General features: G+C 46.0%; 1 protein-coding gene across 2 annotated transcripts in view; it reads right to left on the minus strand.

Annotated features, from left to right (window-relative positions):
* The window catches only part of LOC142578616 (follistatin-related protein 5-like), a 513022-nt gene that overhangs the window by 8890 nt on the left and 484468 nt on the right, over positions 1–19664 (minus strand). For both annotated transcript variants that reach the window (XM_075688041.1, XM_075688035.1), the window contains exons 13-14: positions 16457–16637; positions 14277–14483 (exon numbers count right to left, since the gene is read on the minus strand). In XM_075688041.1, the coding sequence (XP_075544156.1) occupies positions 14277–14483; positions 16457–16637 (388 nt within the window). The remainder of the gene's footprint in view (positions 1–14276; positions 14484–16456; positions 16638–19664) is intronic.

The following is a 19664-nucleotide window of genomic DNA, read 5'->3' on the forward strand; positions in this document are numbered from 1 at the left end:
ATCCTACACCTAACTTAGGGCATGTGCAAGTGCGCTATAGACTCATGTTCTCTCTCTCACTCACTCCCCATTTCCCTCTCCACGTGTAGGGTAGCAAACTGGACTTCCTTCTTCCCTTCGCTCTCTCTTTCTCTATCTCTCTCATAAATATATACAGGGTGTCCCAATTAACCATAATGCACCAAGATTTAAAAAAAGAGGAATGTCTTACTCGAAGAAAACCTAGCGCATATTGTTTACAGTACAATGGAGTAGCCGCCAGTAATTGTTTCGTTACTGAGATTTAATTCGGCAATTGCATTTAATTATCCAACTCGAGAAGTACTGTCCTAATTTTCAAAGTGTCAATGAGGCATTTTTAGGCACCCAAAATGACATCTAACTGCGGTGTTTTTAGCGATACACTAATCACGTACAATTTTTTTCTGACTGGCAAAGAAACCCCATGAAATATGAAAAATATCACGCGACTGCGCTCCCACCCGCATCATAAGGCAGCGCCCTCGAACAGGCTCCCTCTGAGTTATCTAGAACGAAATAAAGGAAATAAAGGAAAATCATCGCGATCGAGGTAGTGCCTTATCTGCCGCGCCCGCGTTTGGTGTTAATTGGAAACAAGCAATGACAGCTGTTGTCTTAGCGTAGATAAAGTGCACGGATGCTTTTTTTTTACACAACACCTACCACTACAAAAGCGAATTAACAACGTCAGGGCAAATGTTTAAAGGTGCGTTTTGTTTGGCTATGTCTTTCTCTAATGAACAAAAGGCAAACATGATCCTTGCCTTGGAATCTGCAAATGGCAACAAGAAGAAGGCCGCAAATATATATATCAGACATCGAAATGGGGCGGTAGACCAAACGCATGGACTATCATACCTCAGACAAACCGACAGCTTCAAGAAACAGCTGCGGTCATTGAGCCCGTGCCTACGCACGGATATTCTAGCATTTATGCCCTCAAACCCTCATGCGAGAGTGCGGGACGTGGCCGCCCAGGCACCAATTTCCAAGTCATCAGTTTGGAGGATTGTAAACGACGGCCTTTCATCCGTACCACATTAGCCAACACCAACGCCAGAAGATTGGGACCTGCGGAATCGTTTACATTTCTCGAATTGGATCTCAGAAAAGCCGATGCGCCACCGGACTTTTCGGGCATTATCATGTGCACAGATGAAGCAATTTTCGCAGAAACGCCTAGTTAAATTTGCATAACGCACACCTTTGAAAGGACTCCAATCCACATGGGGTAAAGTGCAATGGGCACCAGTACCAGTGGTCGCTCAATATGTGGTTCAGAATTTTACGCCGGCTCTATAATCGCTCCCATCTTCTTCGATCACACATTGACTGGACAACGTTACGTGAACGAAATCCCTGAAGGAGTGGTGGATGAGCTCCTCAGCGACGTCCAGCTGTCACGTCTTCCACTTCTGTGGTATCAGCAAGATGGAGCACCATGCAGCACACAGTAGCAGCCGAGCACGGAACTAGTTGATGCGCCTTTTTATGCGCGATAAATTGGAAGGCACGGGCCTGTAAATTGGCCGGCTAGGTCACTTGACCTCTCTCCGCTCGATTTATTTCTTTGCGGTTATGTGAAAGATCGCGCTTACATAATCGAGATGGACGTCTGAATAGTTCAACGCAAGGATAACGGATGTCCGCCGTAGAATTCCGGCGTCGGTCATCAAGAAAGCCACTGAAGATGCGATAAAACAGACACAGTACTGCGTAGCTGCAAAGGGAGACCTATTCGAACAGGTCCTCTAAGCAGCAGCGGGTGTAGAACGGAGCTTACGAATACATACATAATAAGGGCACACCGAAATCTGATGTTTTTTTCTCTTTTTGAAGACATCCTGATTGCCGATTTGGCTCATTTAGAAAAAGTATATTTACTTTCTTGAACGCATCGGTTTTGCCTTTTTACTACACGTTGCTCGCTTCCCGGCCTGTTTATTCCGGTTTTCTTTTACACGTACCTGTTTTTGCAGCATGTGTACACTTTCATAAAAATAAAACGGTCGCTTTAATTTGGCTTTGGTCCGAAGCAAGTTTCTCGCGCAAAGTATAGCTTCGCGCGCACTCTTTCGATGCGGTGCGAGCAAAGCAGGGATTTTGCTATGGTGTTGGGCTGCTAAGCACGAGGTCACGGGATCGAATCCCGACCGTGGCGGTCACATTTCGATGGGGGCGAAATGCGAGAATACCCGTGTACTTAGATTTAGGTGCACGTTAAAAAACTCCAGGTGGTCCAAATTTGTGGAGTCCCCCACTACGGCGTGCCTCATAATCAGAAAGTGGTCTTGGCACGTAAAACACCATAATTTTTTAAAACCGGGATTTTGAAATATTTAATATATGCCTATTACATTGCTTTTCGCATTTCGTGCGTGGTCAGAGCGGCGCTCGGCCGCGTTATCAAGGGGCTTTTGTTATTGAAATCAGTCGGCCTCGAGGGAAGGATAATAAGTGTGACGTAGAAATTAGAGGAAGGAATAGCTGCGAAGCCGCGAAACCTGCTTTTGGTGCTCCTTCCGTGCCATTATCAAGGTGATGCGCTGTCTCTTCGGGTTTGCGACAGGTAATTCAGTTGCTTTCAATCAGCTTATTTGAGGGCGCTGCTTCCTGATGCGGGTGGGAGCGCAGTCACGTGATATTTTTTGCCAGTCGGAAAAAATTTGTACGCGATTAGTGCATCGTTCAAAACACCGCAGTTAGATGTCATTTTGAGTGCCTAAACATGCCTCATTGACACTTTGAAAATTAGGACAGTACTTCTAGAGTTGGATAATTAAATGTAATTACCGAATTAAATCTCAGTAACGAAAGAATTACTGGCGGCTACTCCACTGTACTGTAAACAATATGCGCTAGGTTTTCTTCGACTAACGCAAATGCTATTTTTTTAATGTCTTGGTGCATGATAGTTGGAGAACACTGTATAATTCACTCAGGCTTTTTACTTGCAGTTTTTTTCCTGTTTGTACCTTTCCTTTAACATTGGTCTATCACGCAGTTAACAATCTCTTATTTCTATAGTTACTCATTCTCACTGTTATCGACAAGTTATTGCTGCATTACTATTACTATTTGTTTGTGGTTTTTATCTTGCCATGCGAAAAGTGTTTCTGTTTCTTCTATTTTGTACTCCGGAGAGCTGGGGACTAGTCAAGCTGACTTGTCAGCTTTTTTTCCCGCACTCCCTCACTTCATGAGTGAAAGAAAGATTATTGTTATTATTATTATTAGTAACCGAAATGAGGCCCAGCCGGGTTCACTCGAAATCAGAATCAACAGCAGTCATGCGCCGCAGCGCTCGAACTCGGACTCACAGAAAACAAGAAATCACAAGAGAGAGAGAGAGAGAGAGAGAGAGAGAGAGAAAGAGAGATGCTGCAGTTTCGCCTGAAAGGCGAAGCAGTGTTAGTGATAGCCAAGTCTGCGACAATTACACGAAAGAATATTACACCACCGACAGGACTCAGGCTGTGAAACTGAACTGTCTCCTGCTATGAGGTCTTGTATATATTCCGAGAAGAACGCCGGCACTTCAGCGCTTATTTCTTCGAGGTCACACGCTGTTTCTTCTTCAAATGCAAGAAATTATATATATATATATATATATATATATATATATATATATATATATATATATATATATATATATATATATATATATATATATGGTTCCGAAAGCTGGTCGTGCCACCGCACCCCCCCCCCCCCCTTAGAAATATGAAATCTCTCCGCCTATGACTTAATGCGTGTGAAATTATCTTTTGCAGGAACTAATGTTTTTTTTTTTTTTCGGATCAGTTCTTTTGAGTTGGATATGTTTTCGAGAGGCGTTCTGGGCTCACCATGAAGGCGCTATAATTTCCGAAATCACCTTGATAGCGTCAGTGCTCACATGCATAGAATTTTTCTTTTCGACATTTTCTCCCCAAATACAGAAGTCGTTTTACTTCTACAAGCCGTGGCCGCTAGCAGCAGTATTACATGCATGCCACTGGTTTATTTTGCTAGTACAAAAATACAGCTCCAAAATGATGATAAATAATAAATGTAACGTTTTGATTATGTTGGATGACAGCCTTCACGATTCAATCAAAGCATAAAGAGAAGCAAATAGTTCCCTCTTGACTTGGTCACGACCTACGAGGTATCATCTGAAAGCATTCGATTAGCCGGAAAAAATTACTCCCTGCGGAATATTTTCGACATTGAGCGATTAGGCCTATCGGTGAAACCATAAAGTTGAGGAGGAGAATTTGAAAGGGATAAAGTATAGTCCTCTGTGGGGTATGTGGAAGGGGTAACTGTTGGTATCCTCAGGGCTAATGGGCGGTCGACTAACACCTAATCGTCTGTCATTTGGTTCCTGATACACAAATGGCTGATCTTCGAGGGTAGTGGCAAAGCAGTTACTCCCTAAGGAAGTAGTAGAAGACTCTTTTAGTACCCCCCTCGTGCGAAAGTAACAATTCGCCACCTCCGGCTTCGAACACCGTTTTTGCCTCGAGTAGAAGAGCTGTAGTCGTTGCTTCTATAGGTGAGGATGATATCTATGTACTGGAATGCAACACAAAATCGTGGAAGGGCAGCTGTGTTGCCTTGTAATACACAATCACAATTCAAAAACTTGTGATGATCTGCTGCTTTTGCTCGGGAATTTACGTCCGGCAAGGTCAGATTTCCTGCTCGTCCATTATCTTTAAACGTCGTGAGAATTTTAATTTAGCACATAAGGCATTTAGAACTAGCGGAAAAACACAGCTATGATGTATCATTGTGCATGTAAAAGTCCTACTCTTCCTAAGTGTGCGATGTTCTTCCACGTGCGTCATCCATCCTTGACATAGCACGATGATATCTTCTACGCCCTGATGTTTCGATGCTTACTGTAATAACACCACAGTTTAACAATTGTCACTATACTAGATAACCATTACGAGCAATAGTCAATATTAATTTACTATTTTATGCATTGCAATTGAGTACTATGCAGCACATAACGCTTCAACGAGTTCTAAGGGAAAAAACCAGTATGGGAGGCAAATGAACATTCCGGAACAAGGGAATTACGAAACAACACACACGCGCTTGTGATATTCCGCCCGCCTAGCCTACGTGCGTATCCCTGTCCATTACATGATGCGCCTGTGGTAATGTGAATACATGCGCTCTGTGTAGCCTTCTTCAAAAGAAACGAAGCCCTTGTGCATATGACTGCAGCTGAACCTGGTTCATCTTTTCGGCTTTCTATTGCATCTGGAGTTCTCAAAAGCACTTCATGGGAAGGCAAAATGTTGTCTTCGTCTCCGAGAGCAAGCTTACTATCGGCGGGAGCTCCAGGTGCACGAGGCGCGACACAGCGAAGAATCAAAATTTATGTTCCTAGTGGTGTTGTTCTTCTTGAGAAAGCCTGCACGTCATGCATGCGGCGTGAGGACCACAACGTATAAAGCAGGCTACAATTCCGCGCATAGTTTGCACATGTGCGCACAAAGCGATTAGAAATCTCAAACACGACGAGTACACTTAGTACCATTAGCAAAGTAGCAGATAGCCATAGTGCTGTTATAGCCAGTGTTGCAAATGCTTTGAGCCAATGTTTGAAGGACTTATTTCCGATTTGAGAAATTATTCTACTTATTTTCCGGCGCAGAGGTCCCAATGTCAACGCAATCCTAATACAATTACTTTTGCGTGCTCATCGTCGTTAAGGGCCCTGCTGCACAACTGGAAGCTTCTGCCCGTTACTGTTACAGTTTCTCTTGTGATATCGAGACTTAATCCTTCATAGAAGCACTGGCAATAGCTTACGAGGTTCAAACAAAGTCGGTGTAGAACTCCTCTTTTAAAATTCGACTGCGTCCTTCTTCTCTATCTTCAGAAGATTATGACAGATCCAGCGCACTTGTTGTAACCTACGCTAGGCGAAACATTCGAGAATAGCTTCATTTAAATGGTATGGAAGTAAGTCCATCACCAGTGCACTTGTATTTTATTAGCATATATATATGACATAAAGCGGCACTTGGGCTCGGGGGTTCGCACGGCGGGCGCGACAACAGAAGACGGCGAAGCAGAAGCAGGCGCTCGCAGGACGGCGTCTGGTCGCCTTCCTTCGTTTACAATGGTGCAGCCTACAAAGAACAAGTTTAAGGTGATGTATCCGTGAGCGCAGTCCTCGTGAGTCCTCGCCGTCCCGGATCCCTCTTGCCAGGGAACGCTGTCCAAGCTTCCGTTGCCATAGATACGTTATCTGGGACTTTTTATCAACCTCTAATTTGCGAAGACATGCTGGCCACGCTCCCTTGGTCATGAATCTCACTGTCGCAGCAGCGCCGCAAGCACCTGCCATAACGTCCGGGGACAGCGTCCAGGCTTCTGCGGCGGCTCCAGGGCAGGACACCATCGGTGATCTTGCTCGGCCCATTATCATGCTTTCAAACAGCCCTAGAACATGGCAAACCCCTTGCATCGGGTGCCCCGCACATATACCGTCATGCCGACACAGAGCTTCCCGAATTTAACGGTTTTCTGAAAGACTGTACCATCTGGTCCGCAGTGTTGGGCTGCTAAGCATGAGGTCGTGGGATCAAATCCCGGCCACAGCGGTGGCATTTCGATGGTGGCGAAATGCGAAAACACCTGTGTACTTAGATTTAGGTGCACGTTGAAGAACCCCAGATGGTCCAAATTATTCCGGTGTGCCTCATAATCAGATTGTGGTTTTGGCACGTAAAAGCCCATAATTTAATTTAAATATGGTCCGCACCATGGACTCTGTTGCACTCCAACAATCTTGGTCAGATACTCTCAAGAAATGCATTGTCTGAAAACGCTTCCGAGGAGCTGCTCAATACTGGCATCACTTTCAACAGTGGAGTACATATCCTAAATGGCTCACCTGGAGCGCGGCGCTACTATATATGTAGTGCGGCGCTGAGGCTTTCGTCCGGCGATCGGCGCAGTTGCAGGATACTGCAAGGCGGCGTGTAGTTGTTACTCCACAGAAGCCCGCTACCTCACGCTGCGGATGCTTTTCGTGCGGGCGCCTTTACGAGAAGTTCCCGCAAGCTCCATTTTTGGTCCTTCGCTGCCAAACGCAGCCGCTTCGAACGCTTCGGGCACGCGTGGACGACATAGGGGTGCTCACTTCGCTTGTGCAGACTGGAGCTTAGCGTACGGCATTGATAAGACGCGGCGCCCCAGTCGTACTGCAGGCCTGGAACAAGTACCCGTTCGAGGCCTCAGCGGCACCGTGATGCCTGTCGGGCCGCTTGACCTTCAGCTCCACACTGCAGTTGGAAGCAAGTCCCTGGCCGATGTCTCCATCTTCGAGGACCTGCCCGCCGACCTAATTCTGGGAACTGATTACCTTCTATCAGGCGAAGTTCAGCTCACCATCGAGGGGGGTGCAGTCAACCTTCGCCTCTTGAGCTCGTGTCGTCGATGTACTCAGGATTTCCAAGATCCCGAGACCCTTTCCCAACCACAACAGTCATTAAAGCGGCCTTCGCGCTTATCAATGATTGGGCACAGCGAAGCAGTGGCTCCTCTTGTACTAGATGTGCTACCATTCTGAGCTCCCGGTGGGTCCATGAACCACGCAAATGCGATACTTTCTGACCTGCCTGTGCTACATCTCCGGCCCTCAGAGCAGTCATTGGCCGAAGGCACTGCCATTCGCCTCACGCTCAGTGACATTTTGCTGAAGAAAGCCGACGCTACCAACACGGCTGAGGTCATCATTATCGAAGGGCTTTCCGCGCGACATAAGTCTGCCTATCAGATCCGCAAGAGACCACATGTTTCGGCGCAGACGCAGCTCTTCCCAGTTTTGAACCAACCACCTCCCGTCGCGCAACGACAGTGCTCTTGCAGTCGTCCGCGACACGGTGACCAGGACCAGGAATCGCCCGTTATTCAATTGTAGGACATGAATGACTCGACAGCACGCGGCATTTAACCGAGTTCAGTCGATTCAAGCGCATTGGCGAAGCTTGATTCGTCCGCGTGAACGCTGCGAAGGTGCATCCGATGGCTGAGCGGAAAGTTTCTCCCTTTGCACGGCACGTCAGTGCGGCCGGCCGCTCTTCCCTGTCCAGGATTTCCTGCCGCGCTTTCTCAACGACGACCGTCCTGGAACAGCCAATGCCGCCGGCGAAATTCCCGTTCCTAGTCGCAGCGTGGGTGAGTGTAATGAAGAGAAGCGGCACTTGCGCTAGAACGCTCGCATGGCGGGCGCGAGGACAGAACGGGAAGGGGAATTAAAGTAGACGTTCACAAGGACGGCGTCTGTATTCTTTTTGCCTTTACAAGTAATTTGCACCTTCAGCTTAAATGCAAACACAAGTTCACATGGAAACATAGTATGCGACGTGGATGCAGCAGTGAATTGCAGTGGAATGGGAAGCTTTGCGAGTGGTGAAGGAAGCGTATGTACAGGGAAATATGAAACATAGTTGGGCGTGTTTAAGGCTTCAGCACCTCAGACGGACAAGTGATTGATCAGTCACTACCACCATGTGACTCACGTGACCCATGTGACCCACGTGACCACGGAGACCTCCTGCTGAGTATATCGAGCGAGGTTACTTTCTCCTTTGAAGATGAGTTTTATCCTATGAATGTTCTTCGTGTTTTGCCTCTCCGCACTACAGCTCTGCGGTAGACACGGCATTTCGCGGCATGACGCGAACCCTGGGTTATGTCTACTCGGCGAGACGACGACGCCAAACCCAGAGCAAGAGGCAAAGAACCTAGATGTTCACAAGTTCAATTACAGCGACTGTAATGCGATAGCATTATCAGGATAAGCAGGGTTGCACTACCTGCAACATCAACCCACGTTAATAACCACATCAACGCCCTTGCCAGGACACATGTAGTTCGCTGGTGTAAGAATCGGCCCAATCACACAACACCTTTGCAGAAGGGTTGATAACAGAGCTCGTCGGTACATTTTGAAACTTATTTTGAGGAGCACTAAACGACGGCACGACGAAAGGTAACACAAGGGCGCAGACTGACAAGCGGCTTTTATTTGACGGAACAAATGAAGGAACGGCTGATGCGACAAAGAGGCCAAAAAAGAACGCGTGAAATCGTAGAAGCGTATGCGATACATAGGAGGGGCCCCTTTGGCGTTAATGCGCAATGACTAAGTTTAATCGACAAAGAACTCAATTATCCGAACAGTTTGCTCCTATGATCGAGTGGCATGGCTGTGCGTTTGATGCGTTGACCAGTTCGCTTCGCAGTGTACGAATTTTACCGATTTGCGCATTGTCTTTAAGTATAAAAGTACCGCCAAACAAAAATTGGTTGTTAGTCGGCACTGAGGTATGCGACCAGCCTAGTTGGGGGTGATCCATGATGTTTGACAGCGCGAACGTAGACAAAGGAAGGCGAAAGAGGCGACAAACGCAGACAAGCGCTTGTTTTCGTTTGTCACCTCTTTCGCCGTCCTTTGTCTACGTTCACTCTGTCAAACGTCATGTTAGTCTGCGCCCTTTTGTTGTCTTTCCTTGTCCCGTCATCTAGCGCTCGTCTAAATAAGTTTCAACATCTTTGATTGCGCCAGTTTCTGGGATCGGCTCATTTTACTCCTACACTGACTCCGCGATCGGGAAAGTTTAGATTGCACCATCTCCGGGATTGGCCCATTTTATTATTACACTGTCTCCAGGGTTGGCTCACTTTACTCGGCAAGAAACCGGCCGACAGATAGCTAGAGGGAACCCTGAGGGTTCCCGCTAGCTATCTAGCTATCTAGCTAGTTAAAAGGCTTCATAAGTGGCGTAATATTCCTGATGATTTCCTTTCTGCTATTTTCCTGAAATCGAGAGCCATCGAATAAAAGAAGAATGCTCCCAGATGCTGAATCAACATAGCCTCACAAGTTGGCACCAGGACTGCCACTCCTGGCCACTTGTGTAGATCCACAGTGACGTTCTGGCCAACACGTCATTAAGCATATACTGGACGTCAATTTAACGCGAGACTTTTCATGTAAATTGCATGTCACTTAACTATCTCTGAATACTAACCGCATGCTCGAATGTTAGCGTCGTAGAATATTTCATTATTATTATCCGTGTTTAAGGCGACGTCGTCTGTAGGCGGCATCGGGTACTTCTCTAGCATCATGACTGTGCACTAGACGATGGAAATGCCACAGTTAAATAGGAGTGTAAGAAATGTGCAGACACAAGTTCTAAAGATCCCCTCTCTCTCTCTCTCTCTCTCTCTCTCTCTCTCTCTCTCTCTCTCTCTCTCTCTCTCTCTCACACACACACACACACACACACACACACACACACACACACACACACACACACACACACACACACACACACACACACACACACACACATGCACGCACACATGCAGACAAAGGCACCAATGCTCCCGTAAAGGTACAAATGAGGTTCTTTGGGAATGCTACATTTCAAGCCCTACACTTCGTCTCTTCTTGTCAATACTATATGCTTACACTTAAGTCCCTTGGAGTACTGAAACTGGACTACGCCTGTTCTATTCCAGATCCTACTTATCTGACACTACTTTATACTTTCGAAGTTATATAAAAGTGAACAAATAATTTTTATATTTTTAAACATATTTTCGGGCCACCAGCGTTCGTTTGGGGAAGGATAATTCTTGTTTGGGTAACTTAGCGTCGCATGAGGAAAGTGCTGTCGTTCTTGCTTGTTTCATGAACTCTACGACAAAACCGAAGCTTTGAAAGACTAAATTTTGTGTGGAGATGTATTATTCATTCATGCACCTTGTATATGCCGTGTAAAGCCTGGCCTTGCCGTGTTTCTCCGTAAAGCCTGCTGTTATCCTTTTATTTCCCAAGCTATATAAAAGCTTGCAGCCACCTCGTCGTCCTCCTGCAAGAGAGCCATGTGTCCCTGCCTCTGTAACCCGTCTCAACAAAATCCACAGCCCTAACGAATGCGACAAATATCAATCAAAGAAACACAATCAAGGCGAGGACTAGTACAACCATATTGACTGTGTGTGCGAATAGTGATTTTAAAAAATTATGGGGTTTTACGTGCCAAAACCACTTTCTGATTATGAGGCACGCCGTAGTGGAGGACTCCGGAAATTTCGACCACCTGGGGTTCTTTAACGTGCCCCTAAATCTAAGTACACGGGTGTTTTCGCATTTCGCCCCCATGGAAATGCGGCCGCCGTGGCCGGGATTCGATCCCGCGACCTCGTGCTCAGCAGCCTAACACCATAGCCACTGAGCAACCACGGCGGGTAATAGTGATTTTTGAGACCGAATCGAATACGAATGGAATAATACCAGAAGCGAATCGAATCGAATATCGAATAGTTTTCGAATAGTCTTGGAACAAGGAGCAGCCATTATCACAATTGATATAAAGCTATGTTCACATCCTTGCATTCTTAAAGTTATGAAGTTTCTGTAATTACATAGTACGCTAAGAAGCGTTGTATATTAAAAACACAAGTGGGGCATTAGGAGCAAAGAAGTAGTTTCTTCACAAGCACAGGGCTCTTCAGAGAGTGCGAATGACCGCTGTAGATACGGCCTGTAAAGTATGGCAACACTAAGCGACGTACCGGGGGTGGGGGGGCACCCTGTAAGTCTCCACCCAGTGGACATATACATTTCGTCTGCTGCTGAAGTTGTGATTGGCTGGTATGGGTTACCTGTCCGAAGGAGACAGGCAGCCCCAGCCAATCAGCACTTCAGCAGCAGACAAAATGGGCATTTGCACTAGGTGGACACTTACAGAATACCCCCCCTCCCCCCCGCTCCACTACGCAAGTCCTCATGTTTTGTGTAAATACTATGCCTGCGGGGGTGAAAATTTCCCCTACTTTTGCTCCAATTGTATGTCTACGTGAGCGCAGTTGACGTTCTGAAATACTCTACAAGTATTGAAAAATATTCTCATTTACCAATACTGACTATACCATTCGAAGACCGAATCGAATAGGACACTATTCGATTCGTTATTCGAAAGTTTGAATATTCTCACATCCCTAATATTGAGCATTCTGCGCTATTAAGTATATAGAAACAAAAGTCGGCGCAAGACACTATCGACAGTTCAGCGGGAATTCGTATCGATAGACTTTCCCTGTCCGTCAAACCAGGCAACAGCCGGAGGCGTTGAATGTGGAATAAATTTTCATTTTATTTCGCTACCGCTTGCGCCGCTTGTATCACTGACATTGCCGCTTTGCTGTAGCTGTAAGAGTGCTGCTAGCGGCATGTTCTGGCATACCATAACTTTTTGTAACACATCGTAGCCTTTGCAATACTAAAACCAGGCACGCACCCAGGATTTTCTTACGGCGGGGGGGGGGGGGGGGCGGAGCAACCCAAGGTAACTTTTCTATGCAAATGAGGACGGGGGATTGCCTTTACTAGTAGAAACGTGAATAATGTCCACCGTTCGCCATAAAGGCGCGTAATCCCGCTAAGCACAATGAAATAAGGTGTCCCTCACAGGCACGCCTGTGAGATACACCTTATTTCATTTGTCTTTCGCTGGTTTAGGCGCCTTTATCGCGAACGGTGAGATAGACCTCTCCTTTACTTGGCAAACAAGAAAACACATCAAATGGACTCGCACAGGAAACAAACGCAGGAAGGACATTGCCAAGAACAACTAAACAAGCGAAAGTGTAAAATAAATACTTCTGGTAGCGTTTCTAAAATAATCTTTCATAAAGAAGGATATATTTGGGGAACGATCACAGTTCTTTTAGATCCCTCGTTTACTGCTGCGCCAAGTTAAATGCCCTAACCGACAAGTGTTGTTATTTGGGAATTTGCGTAACGATGCGTGACCACCAGTCCCGTTCAGCCGGGTATAGCGCTGGTCGCTGCGGTTACAGACGCACTAGCTGCGCCCACCCCGGAAGGTTACAGAAGCGTCCACATATCTACAGTAGAGATATATGTCGGGCAGCTTGACTTGTAACTGTAGAAGCGTGATTCAAAACATACGGAATCTCTCTCTACATCCGGCGGCGTTTTCTCTACTTCCTGATTAAATAAAAAAGTTTTGATCCATAAATATTTTCACAAACAACACAAAAATGTTTGCTTTTCCTTCCTGTTTGATTGTTGCCTTGGCTCTCTTCCTTAGTATACCGCTTACTTTCTCAACACCTTGCGACTCTTGTTTCCCGTTGCCAATTTTGGACGAAAAATGCTGTACAATTGAGGAAAAACCAGACGAGGTAACGGGTGACGTACATTCATATTGCTTATGGATTTATCGGTTATTGCAGAGTATGTTGACATTTTGAAATGTTTTGAAATGGCTGTTAAACGGAGATCATTGAAAAGATGTCACTGGGGCCTTTCCAGCGGCAGCACCTTGAGATTTCGGAACAAACATCGAAATAATGAAAAAGGCGAAAACATGCCCCCATTTTTTAGTAATATCAATATGTTTCAAGACCTCCGTTCAGTGTCCTTTCCCTTGACCCGATAAGCGATCGCTTCCAAGCCTCGGCCATAATAGTGCTGTAACAGCAGCCCAGTGTTGACCGCCGAATAGCTGTCAAGTCTCACGATTTATTTAGCAGCGCTTTCGAAATGTGTGTGAGGAGTGGTGGCCTGGGCGGGGGAAGGGGGTGACCCCCCCTCTGAATATGTGCCTGACTAAAACAAATAAATAAGTAACTTTTTCACAATTTTAGTCGCCCGAACATCGATATGCATAGAACAAAATGTGCAAAGATGTCGCCATCAGAGCTTTGGTTTTCCGTAACGTCGCAGCAAGACAATGGTTGCCACAAGTGTGCAAGTCGCTCTAAACACATCTTTGGGCATAGCATGTACGTGTAACGCTGTGCGACATTGCATCCGCTACACCACAAACATTTGACAGCGCTAACACGCTCACCACATCGTGTACAGCCGGCGACGATTGAAACGCTCTAATGCTAGCACATATCGCTTTGCGCACGTTCAGCACTCTGGTGAAGCACTAATGATACGAGAGGTGGTCAGTAAGACGGCCTTGTGTCATCATACCTATATTATCCTGACACTCTGCTATCTGAAAAGTTTCTCCGAAGGCCATCAGACTTCGCTGACTTTACCTAAGGCCATGCGCCTCAGAATAATCATTTGTTGGTTGCACGCAACAATGGTCTGGGCCACTTGGTGACATTCATGTCAAAGTGTTATTCGTTGTTCTGTCTAATTTGTGCGGGTTTTAATTTACGCAGGGTAAGCACGCTGTTACCTTGCTCGGTGACCTCCTGAGCTACTATGACGACGCTGTTGTTGGCGCTCTGCAGCGTGATAACGTGCCGCGAATCGGGTGAGACGCGCGGACGGCCGAAGAGGTTGGTCTTGTGCGAAAGCACCGTGTCGGTGAGGTAGTCGAGCAGGATCTGGCCCATGGGCCGCTGAGTGATGGGTTCCAGGCACTCCAGGATCACGAAGCCCCCTGCACCAGAGTCGGTACATCGCGTCATCTATCATGCACAACGGCGAAGGCGACATTAAAGAACTGTTGCTGCTTTCAGGATGCTTCGTATAGCACGGACGCACTGCATTCATTGCTTTGTTCGGCGCTTAAATTTTTCATCATTTCGTGGCCATGTGATTTCGGGGAAATCAGAGGTGGATGTCGCAAATGGAAAACTTGACCTATTCTCGAATTCCGTGCTTGCGCAAGAAGAATCACTGTTGAACTTTCACAGCTCACCATACGCTTTATTTACTGAAGTGTATAAGTAGGTAAAGTTTACAGCAAAGTGACCGTAGATTCCCTGTGGATATCCTGACGCCAGATTCGTGCAGATAGACTGCCATGGCTTTGCTCACACGGGGTTCATGAAAGTATTGCGTGCTAACTCAAAGTGTGCATAGTATGCATTGCTTCTAAAAAAAAATTATGAAAGTGGACATGTTTTTATCATCTTAAGCGCACGTTAAGCTATCGAAAATTGCGTCTCCTGAAATGTAAGAGGTATTGGATACACGGTTCAAAGGAATTCACTGACTAACTTGCACCGCTGTTATGATACCACAAATATGGTGCTATATACGTATACTATGCCAAAAATACTCGCACTTTATCGCGTTTGTTAGAGCAGACGGAATAAATGCACGGCACTCCAAGCATATCCAAGTATCTCCAAGCGACGGCAAACAACATCACCTTCGTTTGGTCCAGCTACGTGGAATTTGCATATATTTAAAGTTTGGCTCATGTCACGTGAAACGCCCTGCATTTCGTTCCCACACAACTTAACTGCGCCTCTTACGGCTAAGCGTCACTTTTACCAACAACTATTGCTTTCTTATTTGTATGAGAGACAATGCTTCGGGCAATATTGTAGTGGCGACGAGACCATAGAACGCATTCTATGTTGTATACTGCCCTCCTTTTCATGAACGAAATGCCTGCAGTATGATGCCTTCCTTGCGCTTTAACTCGATCTGACAACAGGGTGCCTACAGAAAAGAAGTCGAGGGAAAACACGGGGAAGTCGGGAGATGGAAATTCAAGACGATGAGCAAAACCAGAACAAGGTAAAAAGCGGGAGCCAATCCTTCGACAAGTGGACCTGTCTTTCTCAAGGAGAAATATGCTTTCCTCGGCACAGTAAATAATTCTATACCCTCGCCACTAACGCCCCCCCCCCCCCTCTGAGGTTGCCTCGCCCACCCGCCTTAATCCCTCTTCCCGTTAGAAGAATTCCACCTATATATACTATGCCGAGGAAAGCATATGTCACCTTGAAGAAGACACGTCCACTTGTCGAAGCGTTGGCTCCCGCTTTTACCTTGTTCTCGTTTTGCTCATCGTATAGAAAAGAAGGCATTGTAACCCTAGATTCAATTGCCATAATCAGAGAAAGTGGCTACTGCCACCTCCTTTGAATGCACATTGAGCATTGTAGTGTGAGCGCCCACATAACCTCTTACCCTCCCCCCCCCATTCCAGTTTTCTTTTATTCACCCTTTCCCCTCGCCAAGTGTAAAGTAGCAAACCGAGTGCTACATGATTAGCCTCCATGCTCCTCGCTCTCTGAGTCCGCATATATTTTCAGTAGTGAAATCAGGATTAGTTCTGAACTAAACTTGTGCCCCAGAATTCGCACATTCGTCTCTTCTTCTAACGCCAGCCGTAGTGTAAAGGCCGCTGGGTTTTAATAACTGACGCATGTATAGAGCGGCAGCCGTCGGACAGCTAGCTCCACGGGATGCGCAGGCCGTAATTTAAAATCCGGTCATAGGGCATTGTAATGCAGATTTTACAACGAACATAAAAAAATCCCATACAGGTAAGCTGACATCGCGTTACATGCAGAAAAGCTAAGAGGGCACAGCTACAGGGATTCAGTTTGCCGCAACGCACATGCCAGTGCGGCTTTAAACGTAACGCAAGCAGTAGCAGTCACGTGCCCGTACCCAGGGAGGCAAAGTCGGCGCTTGCTGGGGCACAGTTGTAGGGCGTCAGATCGACGGTCTTGATGTATTTCATGGCCCGCAGGTCCATCTTGTACATGCCGCGCTGGTTGGTGTGGACTACGTAGCCGTATTTCCAAGGATAACCGAGGTCCTGCGCCGGCGGGATGAACAGCCCGCTCACCTGCGCCGAAGAAGGCAACACCCGATTCGGTCAGAGCAGGGCGCGCACGAATTGCTCGCATGACCTAATAACCAATGACAGGCGTTGCGGCCCTTTTACTTTAAAAAGAAAATTTCTCCTTATGTCACTGAACCTGCACTCAGGTTGTAGTAATCAACGTTGAGCAAACTAAACTTTATAGAGCCTAAACGCATGAAGCTCCCTTGAATGCTAAACAGCTAAATTATGACCATCCAAATGTAGGTGTCTCTTTCATTTGTTATCATATATGACTCTCGGAGCACAATGCGAAACCTGTCGCTAAACTTAGGTTTACAGTTAACGTTGCAGTTTTTCGATCTCCTAATGTTAGCCTGTGCAGGAGGGTAGTTTTACGCAACACTGCATCCACTTATTGCTAGCCCCAATATGCCTGTGAACGGCAGGCACTGTCCTCTTCATTAGTGCTAATTGGAAACGTGCTATTTACTGAAGTCGTCTTACTCAGCCCTCGGACAGTGCACAAAAAAGTCTGTTGAAACTACTTGATTAATTTTCTTTCAACAATATCGTTCCAATAATCAACAACGAACTGTAATATCTGTCAAACGTTCCCAGGGCTGTGGCGTCAGGGAGAGTTCGTTCAGGAGTTCAAATGTGGGATTTCGGCCGGTTTTTCACACCGCCGTATAGTAGAAATCCAAACACGAAGAAATGGGGCCCGCACTTAAGGAAATGTTCTTACGCTAAAGCAGTACTAAGAGCAGATGACAGCCAATCGCGATGTTCGACATATTATTAGTCAAGGTGACCGGCCAATGGCGAACAGCACTCACCAACAACAAGTTTTGTGAATTCAGTGTCAGTACTGGAAAACTCTTACATTCGTCGGCTCTTTGCGTCTGGTTTGACCTGGAGCGTGAAATAGTACCAACTAGTTCCATCCCAGTGTTTGATAAGCCCTACCACGTTTACACCGTTTTCAGGAACAGTATAACTCTAGTATTTACAAATGGCCCCGAGTGGAAACTTTTCCTCTATTCCACTGAGTGAGGTACAGCGCCTCTCCACCACCTAAGTAGCCACTCAGATTCTAGGAGGTTACTCGGCGATTTTTACAATAAGAAGCCGCTTGGCAGACAGATCGATGGACAAGTGCCATGTAGCAGGTGATGAAAGGGCATGATTAATTACAACTACCGAACCGTCGAGGGGTGCCCCCGAACCTCAGTGACTGCTTCAGTCGATAGGCGGCGCTGCTCCGGTTATCATGTACAATGACTGGAAAGAAAACTTGGATGGGCGTAGCGTATTTATGGGCCGGAAGTAATTGCAGAGAGAAGAATCAAGAGTTAGTGCAATGTCTAAGTGCCGATATTAACGGTTTCCGGAATGGTGCTGAAATTTTCCTATTAGGTGACATGGATGCCCAAATACAGGTTCTAGATGGCTATACCGGTAACAACGGGAAGTCAATGCTAGACCTTTGTGAGAAACATAACCTCCATTATCGTGAACACAGGACCTAAGTGAGACGGGCTGACCACGTGAGAAATGGGCAACCGGCAATCGAACATTGATTACTGTCTTATGGCAGAAGGAATTCATGATAAGTTGAGAGAAACGGTAATTTACAAGGAAGGGTATAGCAGCTTAGGGAGTGACCATAAACGCATCATTCTGAAAATGGGATATGTAGTTGGCAAAGAGAGCAAGGAGCACAAAATGGCCAGTCCAAATTTGAACACTGAACAAATAACAAATATAGTCACAAGAGTCGAGGAAGAACTTGGTAAATGGCCAAGCAAAGAGTGGGAATATAGTGAGCTTCTAGTGTAATAACGACAGAAATACGGAAAGAGAAGCAACATGCTCGTTGGAAAGGAAAAAAGAAACCGAAACGCTGGTGGAACAGCGAGATGCTAGGAGCGATCGCCGAACAACACAAAGCCTCCCGAGAGCACAGGCAGGCAAAAAAAGCGCAGTTGCCGCAGGATGAAGTGGCCGGAAAATGGAAAATATACTGCGAAAAAAAAATTCTATGGTTCAAATACTGGTTCAAGCAAAGATAAAAGGTGAAAGTGAACGTTGGTTGTCAGAAATAAGTGAGAGAAAGAAGGCCGCATCTAGAATATTTTGGAACCACATAAAGTTATTAGGCAGGAAGTCTGAAGCAATACAACATATCCTAGACGAAGATGGAAGCAAACTGTAAGGGGACGCGGCATTAAATTACATCCGAAAAATAACAGCCGCATCTTTCCAAGGCAATGACGAGGTTGTATTTGAAGAAAAAAAGAGCATGAAAAAGAACCAGACGGAAAATGAGCTGGTGCTGACAAATTTCAACTTGAAGAAAGCCGAAGAGAAAATTCCGAAGCGCACAGCCACAGGGCCAGACGATGTTCCCGTTAGGCTGATTAATGAACTAGGTCCAAGAAGTAAGGAAGCTTTGTTGAAAGTAGTAGAAAAAAGTTTAAGAGATAGACGAATACCAGACAGTTAGCGACAAAGTAGAATGAATCTAATTTATAAAGGTAAGGGGGAGAAAGAATTCACTCATATAGACCGTTGAGCATTACATCGGTAATATACAGGTTAGCAATGAAGGCAGTTAAAATAAAACTGCAAACATGGGCAGAGAATAATGGCATTTTGGGAGAACTTCAGAATCAATTCAGAATTAATTCAGAATAGGTAAGCGTCTGGATGATAATTTATTTGGTCTTACTCAGTGTATTGAAATATCCCGAGTAGAAAGGAGACCATTATGTGTGACCTTTTCAGACATTACAGGAGCGTATGACAACGTAGACCGCAACATTTTGTGGGATAGTCTGGAAGAGAAAGGCTTGGGCGACGATAGTATACAGCTTTTGAGAGATATTTACCTAGAAAATACCGTTTGCGTTGAATGGGAAGGGATAAAGAGCAAGGAGAAAGTTGATATCAACAAGGGGCTGAGGCAGGGGTGCCCTTTAGCCCCACTGCTGTTTATGATGTACATGGTAAGGATAGAAAGGCTGCTATAGGAAAGTAATATTGGGT

Source organism: Dermacentor variabilis, chromosome 1 (assembly GCF_050947875.1).
Source record: "Dermacentor variabilis isolate Ectoservices chromosome 1, ASM5094787v1, whole genome shotgun sequence".
Taxonomy (NCBI): Eukaryota; Metazoa; Arthropoda; class Arachnida; order Ixodida; family Ixodidae; genus Dermacentor; species Dermacentor variabilis.